Consider the following 19,903-nt stretch of genomic DNA (forward strand, 5'->3'; position numbering starts at 1 on the left):
TTTGCATTTGGTCAAACAGAATTCTATCCATCAGTGTACTAAGAACAGGCTGCAAACTGGTTGAGCGGCTATTAGAGCCAGCAAAGGGTGCTTTACTATTTTTAGGCAGTGGAATTACTTTAGCTTCCTTCCACGCTTGTGGACACACACATTCCTTTAGGCTTTGGTTAAAGATATAGCAAATATGGGTACCATTCTTAATAGTTTCCCATCAAGGTTGTCTATACCTGGTGGCTTATCATTATTATATAATTATTTTCATTGTGTTTTATGTCATTTATCTTGGTTTGGTAATGTAATTTCTTCTTCTTTTTGTTAAGTTTAGTCACAACATTTCTCAATTTACAGTATGTCAACCAATCAGCTGAGAGAAACAAAGAGAGAGCAGTCCATCAAGTGTGTGTGTGTGTAAGTGTGCGTGTCCTGCGGGGCTGACACTACGAAACCACAGGCATGGCTCTCTCATCCCTTCCAGGATTTGGGAGGGAGGGTGGACCATGAGCCTGTCATAGCAGACATAAGCAATGTCCTGATGCACTCTGGCAGCTTTCATGACTGGGATCATTTGTTTCCTCTTCTGGCGCACAGCTTCAGGATAGTCTTTGTTGAGGAAACATCCCATTCTTGGCTCTGACCTAAACCTCAGCTGGAGTTGTGTATAAAGGGTGTGACCATTGAGCAAGTTGAAGAAGCTAAACTCCTAGGGTACATTGGGTGGTCAATTACCATGGTCAAGCCATATTGACAAAGTTGTTGGAATGCCTCATAGTCATGTGATTCACTCAGAATTTGAATTCATTAGCATGTCACTCAGTAAATCTACACCCCCTAAGTTCCAAACAGTCTCACACTGTTACCAGGCTCTATGCATCAGCCTGGGGATGAGGTTAGGTAATCTGCAAATAAAGCTATTGAAATATGTAATCTACTTATGTGTCACATCTATCAGGTCTTCCTCTATAACAATTATCTTACCTTCAGCCCATCAACACCTGGGATGCCAGGAGGCCCGAGGGAACCCTGTAAAAAAAACAAAAAACAAACACTTCTAAGACATTCCATTTTTTATATAACATATAGTATGCTTGCATGTGTCTTCGGGAAGGTGACTATGATGTGCTGTCTTAAGTATATGTCTTTGTGTTTTTCCCTGTTAAGACTAGTTGTATCATGATTTAATGAAAGGTGTCATATGCAGAGTGACATAACTTCTCAGTGTTGACTGATTATTTGACAGTTCTATGGCTGCCACTAAAACCCCTTGTGCTCAACTCCAACTTTCTGTGGCTCACCTTCAAATCTATTTGACAAATGCCTAAAGCATGACTAGGGCTGTGGTGGTCATGACATTTTGTCATCCGGTGATTGTCAAGCAAATAACTGCCCGTCTCCCAGTAATTGACCGTTAATTAACAAACACATTTAGCATCTCCTGGCTTCCACACAAAGCATACAAGCCACTGATGCAGACCTTTGGAACATCTACATTTTAAAAAGTAAAATAAATCCATGTAATATAGGCTAGCGTATCACAATAAATCCCTTATTTATTTTAGACAGTTCTAGGGAAACATGACATGAATTTTTTTTGTCTATTTCAGAAGAGCATACTCTGAGTTGTCCTTATGATAGGCCCTGATCTGGCTAAGCCATATGGTTGTAGGCAACACTAGTTCATTTAGCGGATCAGATTTGCTTAGAATTCCATGGCATTATTTTATGTTATTTTATAGTATGTAGAATACAATTGGAGGGAGTGAGGGAGTGCACACCTGTGGCTATTCTTTGTTGAGCGGTCAACAAAGAAACAGGTACTCCTATATGTTTAATTTACAGCACTTTAAAAATGCGACTCTATTGATCACTTGAAAAAAGTTGCATGAAAGTTGCATGAACTCTGCTTTGCGTTTTGCGCAGGCTGTACACACTTCATCAGTCTCTCATTCACAATTTGACAAGCACTTGATAATGCCTCCCCTTTGTGTGGCTGTAATGCCCCCTAAAAAAATCCACGTATTTTGCAGCCAGTGGCCATTGTGCCCTTGGTCTGAATATAATATCACCCGGATGTGCAACTGCGAGTGTCCTTATCCAATTCCGAGGCGCATATTGAAGATATTGGAAGAACTATCCTTTTACATTTCATCTGCCAACAAGACGAGTAGGCCTAACGAACAGCAAAAGCACTAGCCTATGTCAATCTACCATCCCCCATAGTACAAAAAATGACCTATTCTATTCTGTGTGAGAAACAAATATTCAAAATAAATTCATTAAAAATCTACAATGTGATTTTCTGGATTTTTTTTCTCATTTCGTCTGTCATAGTTGAAGTGTACCTATGATGAAAATTACAGGCCTCTCTCATCTTTTTAAGTGGGAGAACTTGCATAATTGGTGGCTGACTAAATACTTTTTTGCCCCACTGTACATATGAGATGAGTAACGCAAGATATGTAAACACTATGAAAGTGAAATTAATAAAGTGACTAGTGTTCAATTTATTAAACTGGCCAATGATTTCAAGTCTGTATGTTGGCAGCAGCCTCTCTGTGCTAGTGATGGCTATTTAACAGTCTGATGGCCTGAGAAAGAAGCTGTTTGTCAGTCTCTCGGTCCCAGCTTTGATGCACCTGTACTGACTTCGCCTTCTGGATGATAGCGGGGTGAACAAGCAGTGGTTGTTGTTCTTGATGAGGGCAGGTAGTTTGCCCCCAGTGATGTGTTGGACAGAGCGCACCACCCTCTGGAGAAACCTGCGGATGTGGGTGGTGCAAGTTTGCCGTTAGAGGTCGACCGATAAATCAGGGCCAATTTCAAGTTTTCATAACAATCGGTAATCAGCCTTTTTGGACTCTGATTATGGCCGATTACATTGCAATCCACGAGGAGACTGCGTCGCAGGCTGACCACCTGTTATGCGAGTGCAGCATCTAAAGGACCTTGTGGCTGCCAGGAGCCAAGGTAAGTTGCTAGCTAACATTAAACTTATCTTATAAAAAACAATCAATCTTCACATAATCACTAATTAACTACACATGGTTGATGATATTATTAGGTTAACTAGCTTGCCCTGCGTTGCATATAATCAACGTGGTGCCTGTTAATTTATCATCGAATCCCAGCCTACTTCAACTTCGCCAAACGGGTGATGATTTAACAAAAGCACATTTGTGAAAAAAAGCACAAACGATCCTAACCATAAACATCAATGCCATCCTTAAAATAAATACACAGAAGTATATTTTTTTACCTGAATATTTTGTTAAAAGAAATGCATGTTAGCAGGCAATATTAACGAGGGAAATTGTGTCACTTCTCTTGCGTTCAGTGCAAGCAAAGTCAGGGTAAGTTTTGGCCGCATGGCTCGTTGCGAACTGTGTGAAGACCATTTCTTCCTAACAAAGACCGTAATTAATTTGCCAGAATTTTACATAATTATGACATAACATTGAAGGTTGTGCAATGTAGAAGCAATACTTAGACTTAGGGTTGCCAACCGTTCGATAAAATAGGGAAAGGTTCCGTATTTCACTGAAAGAATAAACGTTTTGTTTTCGAAATGATAGTTTACGGATTTGACCATATTAATGACCAAAGGCTCGTATTTCTGTGTGTTTATTATAATTAAGTCTATGATTTGATATTTGATAGAGCAGTCTGACTGTGCGGTGGTAGGCAACAGCAGGCTTGTAAGAATTCATTCAAACTGCACTTTACTGTGTTTGCCAGCAGCTCTTAGCAATGCTTGAAGCACAGCGTTGTTAATGACTTCAAGCCTATGAACTTCTGAGATTAGGCTGGCAATACTAAAGTGCCTATAAGAACATCCAATAGTCAAAGGTATATGAAACACAAATGGTATAGAGAGAAATAGTTGACATGTCATAATTCCTATAATAACTCCAACCTAAAACGTATTAACTGGGAATATTGAAGACTCATGTTAATAAAATTAATGTTCAGCCTCCTGAGGTTTAACCTCTTTGATCTCTAGGGGCGCTATTTCATTTTTGGATAAAAAACGTTCCCGTTTTAAGCGCGATATTTTGTCACGAAAAGATGCTCGACTATGCATATTCTTGACAGTTTTTGAAAGAAAACACTCTGAAGTTTCAGAATCTGCAAAGATATTGCCTGTAAGTGCCCCAGAACTCATTCTACAGGCGAAACCAAGATGATGCGTCAACCAGGAAATGAGCAGAATTTCTGAAGCTCTGTTTTCCATTGTCTCCTTATATGGCTGTGATTGCGCAAGGAATGAGCCTACACTTTCTGTTTCATCCCCCAAGGTGTTAGCAGCATTGTGACGTATTTGTAGGCATATCATTGGAAGATTGACCATAAGAGACTACATTTTCCAAGTGTCCGCCTGGTGTCCCTGCGTCGAAATTGGAGCGTAAAGCCAGGTGCAATTATTTTTCCATTTGAGAGCAAGGAGAAACCAGGCTTCCACGAAGGATATATCATTGAAGAGATATGTGGAAAAACACCTTGAGGATTGATTCTAAACCACGTTTGCCATGTTTCAGTCGATATTATGGAGCTAATTTGGAAAAAAGTTCGCGTTTTGAGGGCTGAATTTTCGTTTTTTTTTTTTTTTTTTTTTGGTAGCCAAATGTGATGTACAAAACGGAGCTATTTCTAATACACAAAGAATCTTTTTGGAAAAACTGAGCATCTGCTATCTAACTGAGAGTCTCCTCATTGAAAACATCAGAAGTTCTTCAAAGGTAAGTTATTTTATTTGAAGGCTTTACTTGTTTTTGTGATAGTTGCCTGCTAAATGCTAACGCTAATGCTAACGCTAAATGCTACGCTAGCTAGCTACTGTTACACAAATGATTGTTTTCCTATGGTTGAAAAGCATATTTTGAAAATCTGAGATGACAGTGTTGTTAACAAAAGGCTAAGCTTGAGAGCTAGCATATTTATTTCATTTCATTTGCGATTTTCATGAATAGTTAACGTTGCGTTATGGTAATGAGCTTAGGTCTATAAATAGAATCCCGGATCCGGGTTTGGTCGTCGCAACAGGTTAAGAGGCGGACCATTTCAATTTGTCAGAGATATGTACGCCGAGGAACTTAAAACTTTCCACCTTCTCCACTTCTGTCCCATCGATGTGGATAGGCGGTGCTCCATCTGCTGTTTCTTGAAGTCCATGACACTCTACTTTGTTTTGTTGACGTTGAGTGAGAGGTTATTTTCCTGACACCACACTCACAGAGCACTCACCTCCTCCCTGTTAGGCTGTCTCGTCGTTGTTGGTAATCAAGCCTACTACTGTTGTGTCGTCTGTAAACTTGATGAGTGAGTTGGAGGCGTGCTTAGCCACACCGTCAATGGATGAACAGGGAGTACAGGAGGAGGCTGAGTATGCACCCTTGCGGGGCCCCAGTGTTGAGGATCAGCGAAGTGGAGATGTTGTTTCCTACCTTCACCACCTGGGGGCAGCCCATCAGGAAGTCCAGGATCCAATTGCACAGGGTGGGGTTCAGACCCAGGGCCTTGAGCTTAATGTGAAGCATGTGGGGACTGGGATAGGGAGAGATGGAATATGTCCGTAAACAAATCAGCCAGCTGGTCTGCGCATGCTCTGAGGACGCGGTTAGGGATGCTGTCTGGGCCGGCAGCCTTGCGAGGGTTAACACTTTTAAATGTCTTACTCATGTCGGCCACGGAGCAGGAGAGCCCACAGTCCTTGGTAGCTCGCCGCGTCGGTGGCATTGTGTTATCCTGAAAGCGGACAAAGAACCTGTTTAGCTTGTCCGGAAGCAAGACGTCGATGTCCGCGACGTGGCTGGTTTTCCTTTTGTAGTCCGTGATTGTCTGTAGACCCTGCCAAATACATCTTGTGTCTGAGCCGTTGAATTGCAACTCCACTTTGTCTCAATACTGATATTTTGCCTGTTTGATTGCCTTGCGGAGGGAATAACTACTCTGTCTGTATTCGGCCATAATCCCCATCACCTTGCCATGGTTAAATGCGGTGGCTCGTGCTTTCAGTTTTGCGCAAATGCTGCCATCTATCCACGGCTTCTGGTTAGGGTAGGTTTTAATAGTCACAGTAGGTACAACATCTCCTATGCACCTCTAGTTAAACTCAGTAATTGTCTCAGTGTACGCATTCATATTATTCTCAGAAGCTACCCGAACATATCCCAGTCCGGGGATCAAAACAATCTTGAAGTGTGGATTCTGATTGGTCAGACCAGCGTTGAATAGTCCTTAGCATGGGTGCTTCCTGTTTGAATTTCTGCCTATAGGAAGGGAGGAGCAAAATGAAGTTGTGGTTAGATTTGCCGAAAGGAGGGCTTGGGAGGGCCTTGTATGCATACCGGAAGTTAGAGTAATAATGGTTCAGTGTTTTTCCAGCACTAGTGCTGCAGTCGATATGCTGATAGAATCAAGGTAGCCTTTTTCTAAAATTTGTTTTGTTAAAATCCCCAGCTACAATAAATGCATCCTAAGGATATGTGGTTTCCAGTTTGCACAAAGTCCAGTGAAGTTCCTTGAGGGCCGCCGAGGTATCAGCTTGAGGGGGGATTTACACGGCTGTGACAATAACCGAAGAGAGTTCTCTTGGGAGATAATACGGTCGGCATTTGATTGTGAGGTATTCTAGGTCAGGTGAACAAAAATGACTTGAGTTCATGTATGTTATTACAATTACACCATGAGTCGTTAATCATGAAACATACACCCCTGCCTTTCTTCTTCCTGGAGAGATGTTTATTTGTGTCGGTGCGATGCACTGAGAATCCAGATGGCTGGACAGATTCCGACAGTTTATCCCGAAAGAGCCATGTTTCCGTGAAACACAGTATGTTACAATCCCTGATGTCTCTCTGGAAAGCAACCCTTGCTCTGATGTCGTCAACTTTGTTATCTAGAGACTGAACGTTTAGTGAGTAATATACTTGAAAGCAGTGGGTGGTGTGCGCTGACTAGAAGACCACTCCGAATTCCTCTCCTCCAGTGGCATTGTTTTGAATTGGCCTCTGGAATCAGTTCAAATGCCTTGGGAGGTGCGAACAAAGGATCCGCTTCGAGAAAGTCGTATTCCTGGTCGTAATGCTGGTGTTGCTGGTGAGTCACCGCCACTCTGATATCCAACAGTTCTTCCCGGCTGTATGTTGTAACACATAACATTTTCTGGGATAACAATGTAAGAAAGTATACATTAAAAAAACAAGTTTCCTACGGACTAGACGAGAGGTGGCCCCCTCTGTCGGAGCCATCTTGCTCATGGGCTCTTATGAAGTGTTTGATTAGCTTTTCGAATACATTTACATTGATGTCAGAATGATTAGAGGGACAATAGAGTGCTGAGTACCAGGCAGTTAACAAGTTTGGTAGGCTACTAATGACCATCAGCAGCATCAGAGCTTGGAGAAGCCTAATTACTGTGACTAAATGGTCATCTGGAATTTGACTGCCGTCATGACTCGTGACCGCTGGTGTGGCGGTAATACCCAGCTACAAAACCTCCAGCGCCAGTCCTTGCGAGACACAGCGCTGCGAACAGACAAGGAGAAAATGGGAGAAAAACAAGCTGAGACAACCTTTGATATCTCTGCTCCTCTTCGGGGCTGAGAGGGTTTGATTACTTTAAAATACCATCCAGGGTAAACATCTCATGTGAAATTTCAAGACTTGTGAAATTAGAATGACAGAAAGCACAGGAATTTGGGAATAGCCACACTGAGAAGCTTAGTCAATGTGAAGAATAAAAAAAGGAGACTGTTATGTTTCCACGTTCTCCTTGTTATTTTCTAGACACAGCAATTTAGACTCTGTAGACATTACAAGTGAGGATTAATGATCTCCTACTCTTTACATGGTCTCTTCAACCTCAGGAGGCTGAAGAAATTTGGCTTGTCACCAAAAACACTCACAAACTTTTACAGATGCACAATCGAGAGCATCCTGGCGGGCTGTATCACCACCTGGTACGGCAGCTGCTCCGCTCATAACCGTAAGGCTCTCCAGAGGGTAATGAGGTCTGCACAACGCATCACCGGGTGTAAAATACCTGCCCTCCAGGACACCTACACCACCCGATGTCACAGGAAGGACAAAAAGATCATCAAGGACAACAACCACCCGGGCCACTGCCTGTTCACCCCGCTATCATCCAGAAGGTGAGGTCAGTACAGTTGCATCAAAGCGGGGACCGAGAGATTGAAAAACAGCTTCTATCTCAAGGCCAGTTTTATATCTTTATGTTTGAAGCCTGAAATGTGGCAAAAGGTCGCAAAGTTCAAGGGGGCCGAATACTTTCGCAAGGCACTGTATATATGACATGATGAGTAATCGATGTGTGATCTATCCTGTGTATATATGTGTATATATATATATATATATATATATCATATATATATATCATATATATCATATTTATCATGTCATAAAAAGCCCCTAGTGGGCTAACCCAATATGACAGCTGATTACACAAAGGATGGGGGTTGGGTTTGAATGAAAGAGCGGGAAGACTGAGGGAAAAGGGGATTGGGTCTCTATCGGATCTTGAGGAGCTACCGTAAAAACAGACTCTTATGAATTCTAATAACCGCCCATTCGTAAAAGGAAAATAAAAAGAGCAAAGTTGTACATTTACCAACGATTCAAGAATCTTAGCTAGACAAGGATGCCTTGAAATGAGGTGATCATTTTTAAGATCACTACTGTCCCTGCCCTTATGGAGTTGCAGCACAAGAGCTAATTTCCATACTTTAGGAATATTTCCTGATAACAATGTTCAATTACAAATGTGGGTTATTGAGCCAACAATGATGGGCGCTGCACACTTAAGAGGACCAGGATCCAATTGGTCGGCCCCTGTGGATTTCTTGTTGTCCTGGATGCTAGCTAAGCATCCAGGACTTATTTTTCTGTAAATAGCCTAAAATAATAATTTCTCTGATCATTCAGCAAGTTTCCCCTATCGGCATCCAGCCCAATATCATTGTGAATAGGCTTAGAAATAATTTCAAAGAGAGAACCCACTGAAATAAATTTTGACTAAATGCATCAATGATGCCATTTTTATCTGTAATGAGGCTAGTGTCTGAATTTTTTGGGGGGTGCGAGAGAGGAGGAAGTAGTACCCTTCAGGGTTCGACAGTTTTCCAGAATTTAGACGGTTCCCATTACAGTCCGAAAGAGTGGATACATAATAATCAGATTTAACCTGTCTGATTTGTCTTACACAATAACTCCTCAGTTGTTTAAAAGCTTGCCAGTCCTGGGCTAAGACTGTGTTTCTGGCCTTGACCCAAAGTCATCTCTTTTATGAATTACATCTGATAATTCCGGTGTACCAGGCATTCGATCTACCTTTAACCCTTGAAAAGGGCTCAAAGCTAAATCAGGTTCAGGGATAGCTGAAGTACAATCAAGGTCGCTAAGATAGAGATCATGTAAAAAAAAATGTTATTTGGGATGATACGAGGCATAGGTTTGTATTTTTAACACAAACATAATAGTATTACAGTTCTACCAAGTATTCTGACAGATTTTTATGAGCTGTTTGACTGCAACTAAGCATACATGTAAGTTAATATTGATTTTGTGCATGATTGTAACCAGTTATAACCATAGGCAAGTACATACGGTGCGGCATCTCTGCAGGTTTTTAGATTTGCCCTAGAATGATTACATTTTAAAGAATACACACCAATACAGCTCTGGGTGTAGATTCAGAGCGTATCTGAGTTCTGTCTATCTGGTCAAAATCTGATACAGGTCCCCCTCCACCCTCTGGAGGTATGGATAACTTGTTACTATGTCTCAAGAGAAACCTAGATTCAAATAAAGATCCTATCTATCAAATTAATATAGACAGAATTAATAAAAAAGTCCATATTGATACAGAAATACTAAACAATGCAAGAACAAGTGCATTGACAAAGATGAAAATGTGGAAGAATTGAATAAATTACCTTTGGGCTGTGATCAAAAATGTACCCATTTATTTGTATGAGGGTTAATAGTGCTGCTGAGCCATGAGATTCTATGCTAGTCTCAGGCTTACTATTGAGCAGTAGGGCACACATGATAACCACCAAATCAAATTGTATTTGTCACATACACATGGTTAGCAGATGTTAATGCAAGTGTAGCGAAATGCTTGTGCTTCTAGTTCCGACCATGCAGTAATATCTAACAAGTAATTTAACCTAACAATTTCACAACCACTACCTTATACACACAAGTGTAAAGGAATTAATATGAATATGTACATAAAAATATATGAATAAGTGATGGCCGAACGGCATAGGCAAGATGCAGTAGATGGTATAGAGTACAGCATATACATATGAGATGAGTAATGTAGGGTAGGAAAACATTATATAAAGTGGCATTGTTTAAAGTGGCTAGTGATACATTTATTACTTAAATTTTTCCATTATTAAAGTGGCTAGAGTTGAGTCAGTATGTTGGCAGCAGCCACTCAATGTTAGTGATGGCTGTTTAATATGTTTAACATATCATCATTAGTCATTTAGGTCAACATTGGATCATTCAGAGGTCCTCACTGAACTTCTGGAGATAGTTTGCTGCACTGAAAGTAAAGGGTCTGAATAATTTTGCACGCCAAATTTTTCAGTTTTTGATTTGTTTAAAAAGTTTGAAATATCCAATAAATGTCGTTCCACTTCATGATTGTGTCCCACTTGTTGTTGATTCTTCACAAAAAAATACAGTTTTATATCTTTATGTTTGAAGCCTGAAATGTGGCAAAAGGTCGCAAAGTTCAAGGGGGCCGAATACTTTCGCAAGGCACTGTATGTATATACACAGGATAGATATATATAAATGTACACAGGATAGATCACACATCGATTACTCATCATGTGTATATGTAATTCTGTGTGATTATTTAGGTATTTTAGTAAATAAATAATTAAGCCAATTTGTGTATTGCTGATTCAACTTATTAACTAGGGTTCGTGCAGATAACCAAGTACTTACGACAATCAGAATGAGACCTACCGATCGAGGTGACAATAATTGACTGCTATTGATATAACAGATCTTCATCTTTAAGAGAGTGGATTCAGGAGATAACCGCTCTATATAAATTAATGCTTCCGTGGTGCCCCAGTTTATTAATGCTTTAATTGTTGCATGGTTTAATTCAATCACGTAATCAATTAAATGTTAGGTAATCAAATTGATAAAATAGCATGTCATATAATTTAATCATAGTCAGACATGACACTTTTGATACTGTTGATTATGATGTTTTTTTGAATAAGATATGCCTGAACTCTGATATGCCTGTTCATGGTTTCATGATTATCTTAGGGCTAGAACTTAGGCCATCGTGATTGATGGGGTTAGGTCTGAATTTCTTGAAGTACATAAAAGTGTACCACAGGGGTTGATTTTGGGACCTATTCTCTTCACTATTTATATAAACACCATTGGTCAGTCTGTAAAAATGTTTAAACTTCATCTATATGCGAATGATACTATTAGTATGTATGCTGTTGCCCCGACCCTGGCTGTGTCAAAACTGGTTCTCCAATCAAACGTGTTCCCACACATAAATACTTAGACGTTTGGATTGATATGGAATTGACGTTTAAAAAACCTATACAGTAGATGAGCTGGTTAAGAAGCTAAGAATTAAAGTTGGCTTTTTCTACTGAAACAGATCTTGCCTTTCTCTAAGCAGTTGGAAGCAGATTATTCAGTCAACCTTTTAATCTGTTCTTGATTATAGTGATATTATTAATAAAAGTGCAGCTGCTATTACTCTTAAACCTTTTGATACTCATTACTGCATCCTGTATCAAAATGTTGGCTTTGCTAAAGACCTGTCGATCTCTACATTACTCTCTTTTTGTTTACAAGGCCCTATTTCATAAACTTCCGTCTTATCTAACTTTGCTGTTGAAGTATAGACACCTGAGTTGCCTAACCCGTTCACAGGGATGGTTAACTCTTAAAGTTCCAAGGGTCTCCACCAAGTTAGGTAAATCTGCTTTTAGTTTTAATGCAAAGTATTGCTGGAACAACTATCCAAATACATTTAATCTTGTTGTTCTGGTGCCACTCGAGCAATTTAACATAATGATTGGGGACTTATTTGTGGAGGACTGTTTGATTTTTAATGTTCTATTTGTGTTTTCCATGACTGCGTTTTTGTATTTTAATGTGTTTATGTTTGGGTATAATGTGTATAATACAACTACATACCTCATCCCCATATTTGTTTTTGTTTTTCTGCTCTTTTGCACACCAGTATTTCTACTTGCACATCCTCATCTGCACATATATAACTTTAGTGAAAATTGCTAAATTGCGATTACTTCGCCACTATGGCCTATTTATTGCCTTACCTCCTTACTTCATTTGCACACACTGTATACAGATTTTTCTATTGTGTTATTGACTGTACGCTTGTTTATCCCATGTGTAACTCTGTGTTGTTGTTTTTGTCGCACTGTTTTGCTTTATCTTGACCAGGTCACAGTTGTAAATGAGAACTTGTCCTCAACTGGTTTACCTGGTCAAATAAAGGTGAAATAAAAAACTAAAAATAAACAAAAACATTTTTTTGTATATAAAGGTAACATTTGTAAAATAAATAAAAAAAATTATACAGAAACCAGCTACCCTCTCTCTATATGTACACATACAGTAGAGTTTATTCCCGTCCCCTTTTTTTACAGGAAATGTTATATAATAATCCTCCAATACTCTATATGTGCAACTTGTTATGGTATTTGGGTTTCTATACCATTTAATTTGAAGTTACTTTGATGATTTAGGCATGCTTTTTTAATCATTCTACAGTAGGCCCTAACACTCCCATTGTTTCACTAGCAGCGATGCTAATGCTGGCTGGGGGTTTAGAAAGTACAGAAATCTTAGCCATATTTTTGGTCATTGTCTCTCAGGATCAATTGGATGAATCACTTTTTGTCAATGCAATGATTTGTATTTCACATTTTGGTGTACCGCCCCGTTAAATGGCAGTCGTTTTTCACCACATACAGTGGGGAGAACAAGTATTTGACACACTGCCCGATTCTGCAGAAACTAACAGGTCTGTGAGAGCCGGAATTCTTACTGGTTGGTAGTTGATCAAATACTTATGTCATGCAATAAAATGCAAATGAATTACTTAAAAATTATACAATGTGTTTTTCTGGATTTTTGTTTTAAATTCCGTCTCTCACAGTTGAAGTGTACCTATGATAAAAATTACAGACCTCTACATGCTTTGTAAGTAGGAAAACCTGCAAAATCGGTAGTGTATCAAATACTTGTTCTCCCCACTGTAAATGTCAAAATGTACATTTTCTTAAATTTCTAAAAACTAAATGATACTGAAATCAAATTATGGTAAATCAGCTTTTTAGTACTAATGTAGATTGTACCTTAGGAAAAATCTGCACATTATTTAAGGGAAAAATGTCTATTTTCATTTGACAGAATACTGTAATTGTGCTAAAATAACAGTCTGTTTTGCTAAAAAAATTAATAAATCAGATAACCTTATTTACAGTCTAATAATGTTTTCATTAGAATTTACTTGATATTTTGCTATGATTGTTACTTTTTCCAATAGTTTCTTCTTGAGGTCAAAATGACCCCAGTTTGTAATCCATGTATGGAAAATATGATGGTAGTATGAGGGTTAATCGGTCGATTCTGAAACCACCGGGTCTTGTTAGGCCAGCATAGGGTTTACTCAATGAACTAATGGATTTAGAAACAACTGTTATTATACTAGTCCTCATATTGATATGACAACCTTTTCTATGTAATTCATAAAAGTTAATAGCAACAACAACACTGATTTAAGGCAATGCATTATTTATTCACAGAATGTCGCCTAATTACTTCCATACCTTAAGGGAACATTTCGGCATTTCGTGTATGATCAGTGAGAAAGTCCATATTGCAAATGTACGGTCCCTTACTAGACGTCCGAAATCGTTTGTAAAATTCGCGGTCGGCGTCGGGCCGTGCGGTAGGGCCAGACCTACCGGGAAGTCATCAAATGAACTTTGTCGGACATTCGGTTTCCGTTTTATAAAATAAACAAGTTTTTGACCGTTTTTCCGCTATCCCGGAATTTCCCACAAGAGGGCATACGGAATCATATGGCAATTTGGCAAAACATCACGAATCACGACGGGGCCTTATCTCGAAAACGGAAAATATTTCGAAGCCGAAACTTGGTGAGCGTAGGTTTGGCATAATGGGCAGTTGGCCCCGAACAAGATGGCGTCTAGGCCTCGACGGTTTTTGAGTTATGGCCGTTTTTCTGGGATTAAAGGTCCTAAATGGAAATAGAGAAATTATTTTTCCACTTCAGGTCAAAGTCAAGGAGCCTCCGGTGTCAATAAAAAAAGAACCAGCCATTTATCTATCGTCATTTAAGAGAAACGGAACAATGACAACTTGGCGATGGTCACAAATAGGCGTTATTTTTTTCAACGGTTACAGATCCAGTTGCAGGGTGTTCATACGAATCTTTTTAAAGTGTGCTGCGGAGCTCTGCGAGATTTCTGTGATTTTCTATGATTTTCTGAAATAACACACACATACTAAACCCTCCGTAAATAACTCAGTTGTTAACGTAAAGACTTAAAACTCAGGATTCTGTAACAGCATACCCCAATGAGGATATGTGGTGATTTATAGCGTCCTGTGCCAACCGGAAGTGCCATAATTGGTGTCTCAGGGGCTGTTTCAAAGGGTTAAAAAAGTCTGATCTGTCCAAAACTTCATATATGTGATTAGGCAACCCCCATGAACTGTAAATCAGTCATTTTTCCCAAAAAAATTCAAAGGAAAAAAAAATCACACTAAAACACAACTTGAATGGAGGGACGTATTGGGGTGCGTAGAGACAGACAGTGGCTGCAATAGTTAGCTTTGTTCGAGCTAAAAAAGAACCGTCAGACCTAGAGTTCCGAAACTTTAGAAACCTGTTCTAGACCTCCGGTCGATGGTGCGTGGTGAGTTACGTGGCTCTAGACGGTTCTCGGACCGAGAAACAGCCTCGTACATTTGCAATACCTTCAATTCATTTTGACCATTACGAAAATGACGACGTTTAGAAAAGTCTCAGAGACGCAAGGCTAGGTGCATTGAAACCAGCTCGGCCCATAGAGACAGACCCCAACGTTTCTGTCCGATAGCTCGTTCAAGGACCCCGTAGCAAGGCATGGAAAAAAGTGGATTTTCAGCACCAATTAGGGTTTTTCTCTGACACCAAATGACCTATCGAGCCGAAACTCGGGATTCGGGGTCGCCTCACATAGGACTTCACATAATGTCCGAACTGGACCCGCAGCTAGAACGTAACTATGTGTTTTACCTTTTTATTATGTTTTAAACTAAAGGCGCTGTGAATTATGGGACTGCTCTGACATATGTGATAGTTGGCTTCTAAATGAGTAGTAAAAAGTGGGTTTGGTGTCATAATGACATCTAATTGACTGATGGACACTGACTTGCTAGTTGACTTTTGTGCATTTGCAATATGTTTAAACGGAGAGGGACCATCACCAAAATGTCATTCTGAAATCAACACAAAAAATGGCATCACCATAGTCTCCAGACTGTGCTGAGTTCAACGAGCTATCCCGCTTGACCGTAGCTCGCTCGGTCTAAGCGCAACGACCATTAGAAAAGTAAAGAGAAAAGTAAAGAGATCTACCTGTGTCGAATCTAAGCTTCCTGGAGCAACCGGAAGTGGTTAAAATGCCCCTAAAAGTGTTTACCCATACACTGCCTGCAGTTTGATAGACATAGTGCATTCAACCCTGTGTAGATCAGTCAATTCTTAACGTAAAGACTTAAAACTCGGGATTCTGTAAGTGGCTATGTAAATCAAGACATGTGTTTACTTATAGCTTCCTGTGCCAACCGGAAGTGCCTTTAATTGGGTCACACTCTCTGTTTCGAAGGGTTAAAAAAGTCACATCTCTCCAAAACTTCATATGTGTGACTAGGTAACCCTTCTGAACTGTAAATCAGTCATTAATCCCAACAGATGTCAAAGAAAAGCTCCCTCACGCACACACAGGAAGGATGGAGTGATAAAGTGCGGTGCTTAAAGACACAGAGAGCAGGAAATGGCATTACCATGATCCCTAGGCCGTACCGAGTTCAGCGAGATATCCCGCTTGACCGTAGCTCGCTCGGTCTAGGCGCAGCGAGCATTAGAATAGTAGGCCCAAAATGAAGCCTGCACCACAATGTCATTTGCTTTTGGGTGACAGTGAGAGAACCGTTAGAGTGAGAAGAAAAATTGCACCACATGAATGTTCCTAAGGTCCTCCCGATCTGAACAAGCCTAACCTTGACCGTGTGGCATTAACCCTTAACAGTAAAACAGTGTTTTTTGATCTCACAGATTACAGTGTCATCTCTCCCCATAGGAATACATTGCCTGCACCCCTAATTTCAACCTGAGGCCTATGTGGGTTATGAATGCCGTATGAACCTGTCTTCGGTACCAGTCCATCAGGCCACTATGAGGTCTACCTGTGTTGATTCTAAGCTTCCTGGACCAACCGGAAGTGGTTAAAATGCCCCTAAAAGTGTTTACCCATACACTGCATGCAGTTTGATAGACATAGTGCATTCAACCCTGTGTAGATCAGTCAATTCTTAACGTAAGGACTTAAAACTCAGGATTCTGTATCCCAATGAGGATATGTGTTGATTTATAACTTCCTGTGCCAACCGGAAGTGCCATAATTGGTGTCTCAGGGGCTGTTTCGAAGGGTTAAAAAAGTCTGATCTTTCCAAAACTTCAGATGTGTGATTAGGCAACCCCCATGAACTGTAAATCAGTCATTTTTCCCAAAAAAATTCAAAGGAAAAAAAAATCACACTAAAACACAACTTGGAAGGAGGGACGTATTGGGGTGCGTAGAGACAGACAGTGGCTCCAATAGTTAGCTTTGTTGGAGCTAAAAAAGAACAGTCGGACCTAGAGTTCCGAAACTTTAGAAACCTGTTCTAGACCTCCCGTAGATGGTGCGTGGTGAGTTACGTGGCTCTAGAAGGTTCTCGGACCGAGAAACAGCCTCGTACATTTGAAATAACTTCAATTCATTTTTGCATCACGAAAATGACGACATTTAGAAATGTCCCAGAGTCGCAAGACTAGGTGCATTGCGAACGTCTCGGCCCATATAGACAGACCCCAACGTTTCTGTCCAATAGCTCATTCAAGGACCCCGTAGCAAGTCATGGAAAATAGTGGATTTTCAGCACCAATTAGGGTTTTTCTCGGACACCAAATGACCTATCGAGCCGAAACTTGAGATTCGGGGTCGCCTCAGCTAGGCCAACACATAACATAAGAAATGGACCCGCAGCTAGAACGTAACTACGTGTTTTATGTTTTTTTTATGGTTTGAACCGAAGGGGTTGTGAATTTTGGGCCAGCTCTGAAGTATGTAATAGTTGGCTACTAAACGAGTTGGAAAAAGTGGGTTTGGTGTCAGTTTGTATCAGTTTGGTGGTCAGAATGATATCTAATTGACTGATGGACTCTTGTCCACTTGACTCTTGTACATTTGCAATATGATCCTATAGTGAAAAAACATCACCAAAAGCGACATTCTGAAATCAACCCAAACGAGCGATTGAGATGACCCAGAATCACTGCAAAGCCATCCCGAGTTCATCGGGCCAGTCAATTTCACATTCCTGCAAGATTTTTATAGCATGACAAATTCGTGATGGTACCTGCCCTTTAAAACATATTGCAAATGCACAGTGACTTTGAAAAAGTAAGAAACAAAAAAAAATACATCTAAAAAATTTTGAGCATGACAAATTCGTGATGGTACCTGCCCATTGAAACATATTGCAAATGCACAGTGACTTTGAAAAAGTAAGGAAACATAAACAAAAAAAATCCAAATTTTTTATTTTTGGGTGACCAGTTGCAAGTGCATTTGCAATATGATTCTATAGTGAAAAAACATATTGCAAATGCACAGTGACTTTGAAAAAGTAAGGAAACATAAACAAAAAAAATCTAATTTTTTTGGGGGGGGATGACCAGTTGCATGTGCATTTGCAATATGATTCTATAGTGGAAAAAACATATTGCAAATGCACAGTGACTTTGAAAAAGTAAGGAAAAAAATAAACAAAAAAAATCTAAAATTTTTTTGGGGGGATGACCAGTTGCACGTGCATTTGCAATATGATTCTATAGTGAAAAAACATATTGCAAATGCACAGTGACTTTGAAAAAGTAAGGAAACATAAACAAAAAAAATCAAACTTTTTTTTGGGGGGATGACCAGTTGCACGTGCATTTGCAATATGATTCTATAGTGAAAAAACATATTGCAAATGCACAGTGACTTTGAAAAAGTAAGGAAAAATAAACAAAAAAAATCTAAATTTTTTTTGGGGGGATGACCAGTTGCATGTGCATTTGCAATATGATTCTATAGTGAAAAAACATATTGCAAATGCACAGTGACTTTGAAAAAGTAAGGAAAAATAAACAAAAAAAATCTAAATTTTTTTGGGGGGGATGACCAGTTGCACGTGCATTTGCAATATGATTCTATAGTGAAAAAACATATTGCAAATGCACAGTGACTTTGAAAAAGTAAGGAAACATAAACAAAAAAAATCTAAATTTTTTTTGGGGGGATGACCAATTGCATGTGCATTTGCAATATGATTCTATAGTGAAAAAACATATTGCAAATGCACAGTGACTTTGAAAAAGTAAGGAAACATAAACAAAAAAAAACAATTTTTTTGGGGGGGGGATGACCAGTTGCATGTGCATTTGCAATATGATTCTATAGTGGAAAAAACATATTGCAAATGCACAGTGACTTTGAAAAAGTAAGAAAAAAAATAAACAAAAAAAATCTAAATTTTTTTGGGGGGGATGACCAGTTGCACGTGCATTTGCAATATGATTCTATAGTGAAAAAACATATTGCAAATGCACAGTGACTTTGAAAAAGTAAGGAAACATAAACAAAAAAAATCTAAATTTTTTTGGGGGGGATGACCAGTTGCATGTGCATTTGCAATATGATTCTATAGTGAAAAAACATATTGCAAATGCACAGTGACTTTGAAAAAGTAAGGAAACATAAACAAAAAAAATCTAAATTTTTTTGGGGGGGATGACCAGTTGCACGTGCATTTGCAATATGATTCTATAGTGAAAAAACATATTGCAAATGCACAGTGACTTTGAAAAAGTAAGGAAACATAAACAAAAAAAATCTAATTTTTTTTGGGGGGGATGACCAGTTGCACGTGCATTTGCAATATGATTCTATAGTGAAAAAACATATTGCAAATGCACAGTGACTTTGAAAAAGTAAGGAAACATAAACAAAAAAAATCTAAATTTTTTTGGGGGGGATGACCAATTGCATGTGCATTTGCAATATGATTCTATAGTGAAAAAACATATTGCAAATGCACAGTGACTTTGAAAAAGTAAGGAAACATAAACAAAAAAAATCTAAATTTTTTTGGGGGGGATGACCAGTTGCACGTGCATTTGCAATATGATTCTATAGTGAAAAAACATATTGCAAATGCACAGTGACTTTGAAAAAGTAAGGAAACATAAACAAAAAAAATCCAAAATTTGTATTTTTGGGTGACCAGTTGCACGTGCATTTGCAATATGATTCTATAGTGAAAAAACATATTGCAAATGCACAGTGACTTTGAAAAAGTAAGGAAACATAAACAAAAAAAATCCAATTTTTTTTGGGGGGGTGACCAGTTGCACGTGCATTTGCAATATGATTCTATCGTGAAAAAACATATTGCAAATGCACAGTGACTTTGAAAAAGTAAGGAAACATAAACAAAAAAAATCCAAATTTTTTTTGGGGGGGTGACCAGTTGTACG

General features: G+C 39.2%; 1 protein-coding gene across 1 annotated transcript in view; it reads right to left on the reverse strand.

The window, feature by feature from the left end:
- LOC139416221 (collagen alpha-1(XXV) chain-like) overlaps positions 1 to 19,903 on the reverse strand; it is a 103,382-nt gene that overhangs the window by 36,593 nt on the left and 46,886 nt on the right. The window contains exon 7 of the mRNA XM_071164631.1: positions 976 to 1,020. Coding sequence (XP_071020732.1) covers positions 976 to 1,020 — 45 coding nt within the window. The remainder of the gene's footprint in view (positions 1 to 975; positions 1,021 to 19,903) is intronic.

Source organism: Oncorhynchus clarkii, chromosome 9, assembly GCF_045791955.1.
Source record: "Oncorhynchus clarkii lewisi isolate Uvic-CL-2024 chromosome 9, UVic_Ocla_1.0, whole genome shotgun sequence".
In the NCBI taxonomy this organism is placed as follows: domain Eukaryota; kingdom Metazoa; phylum Chordata; class Actinopteri; order Salmoniformes; family Salmonidae; genus Oncorhynchus; species Oncorhynchus clarkii.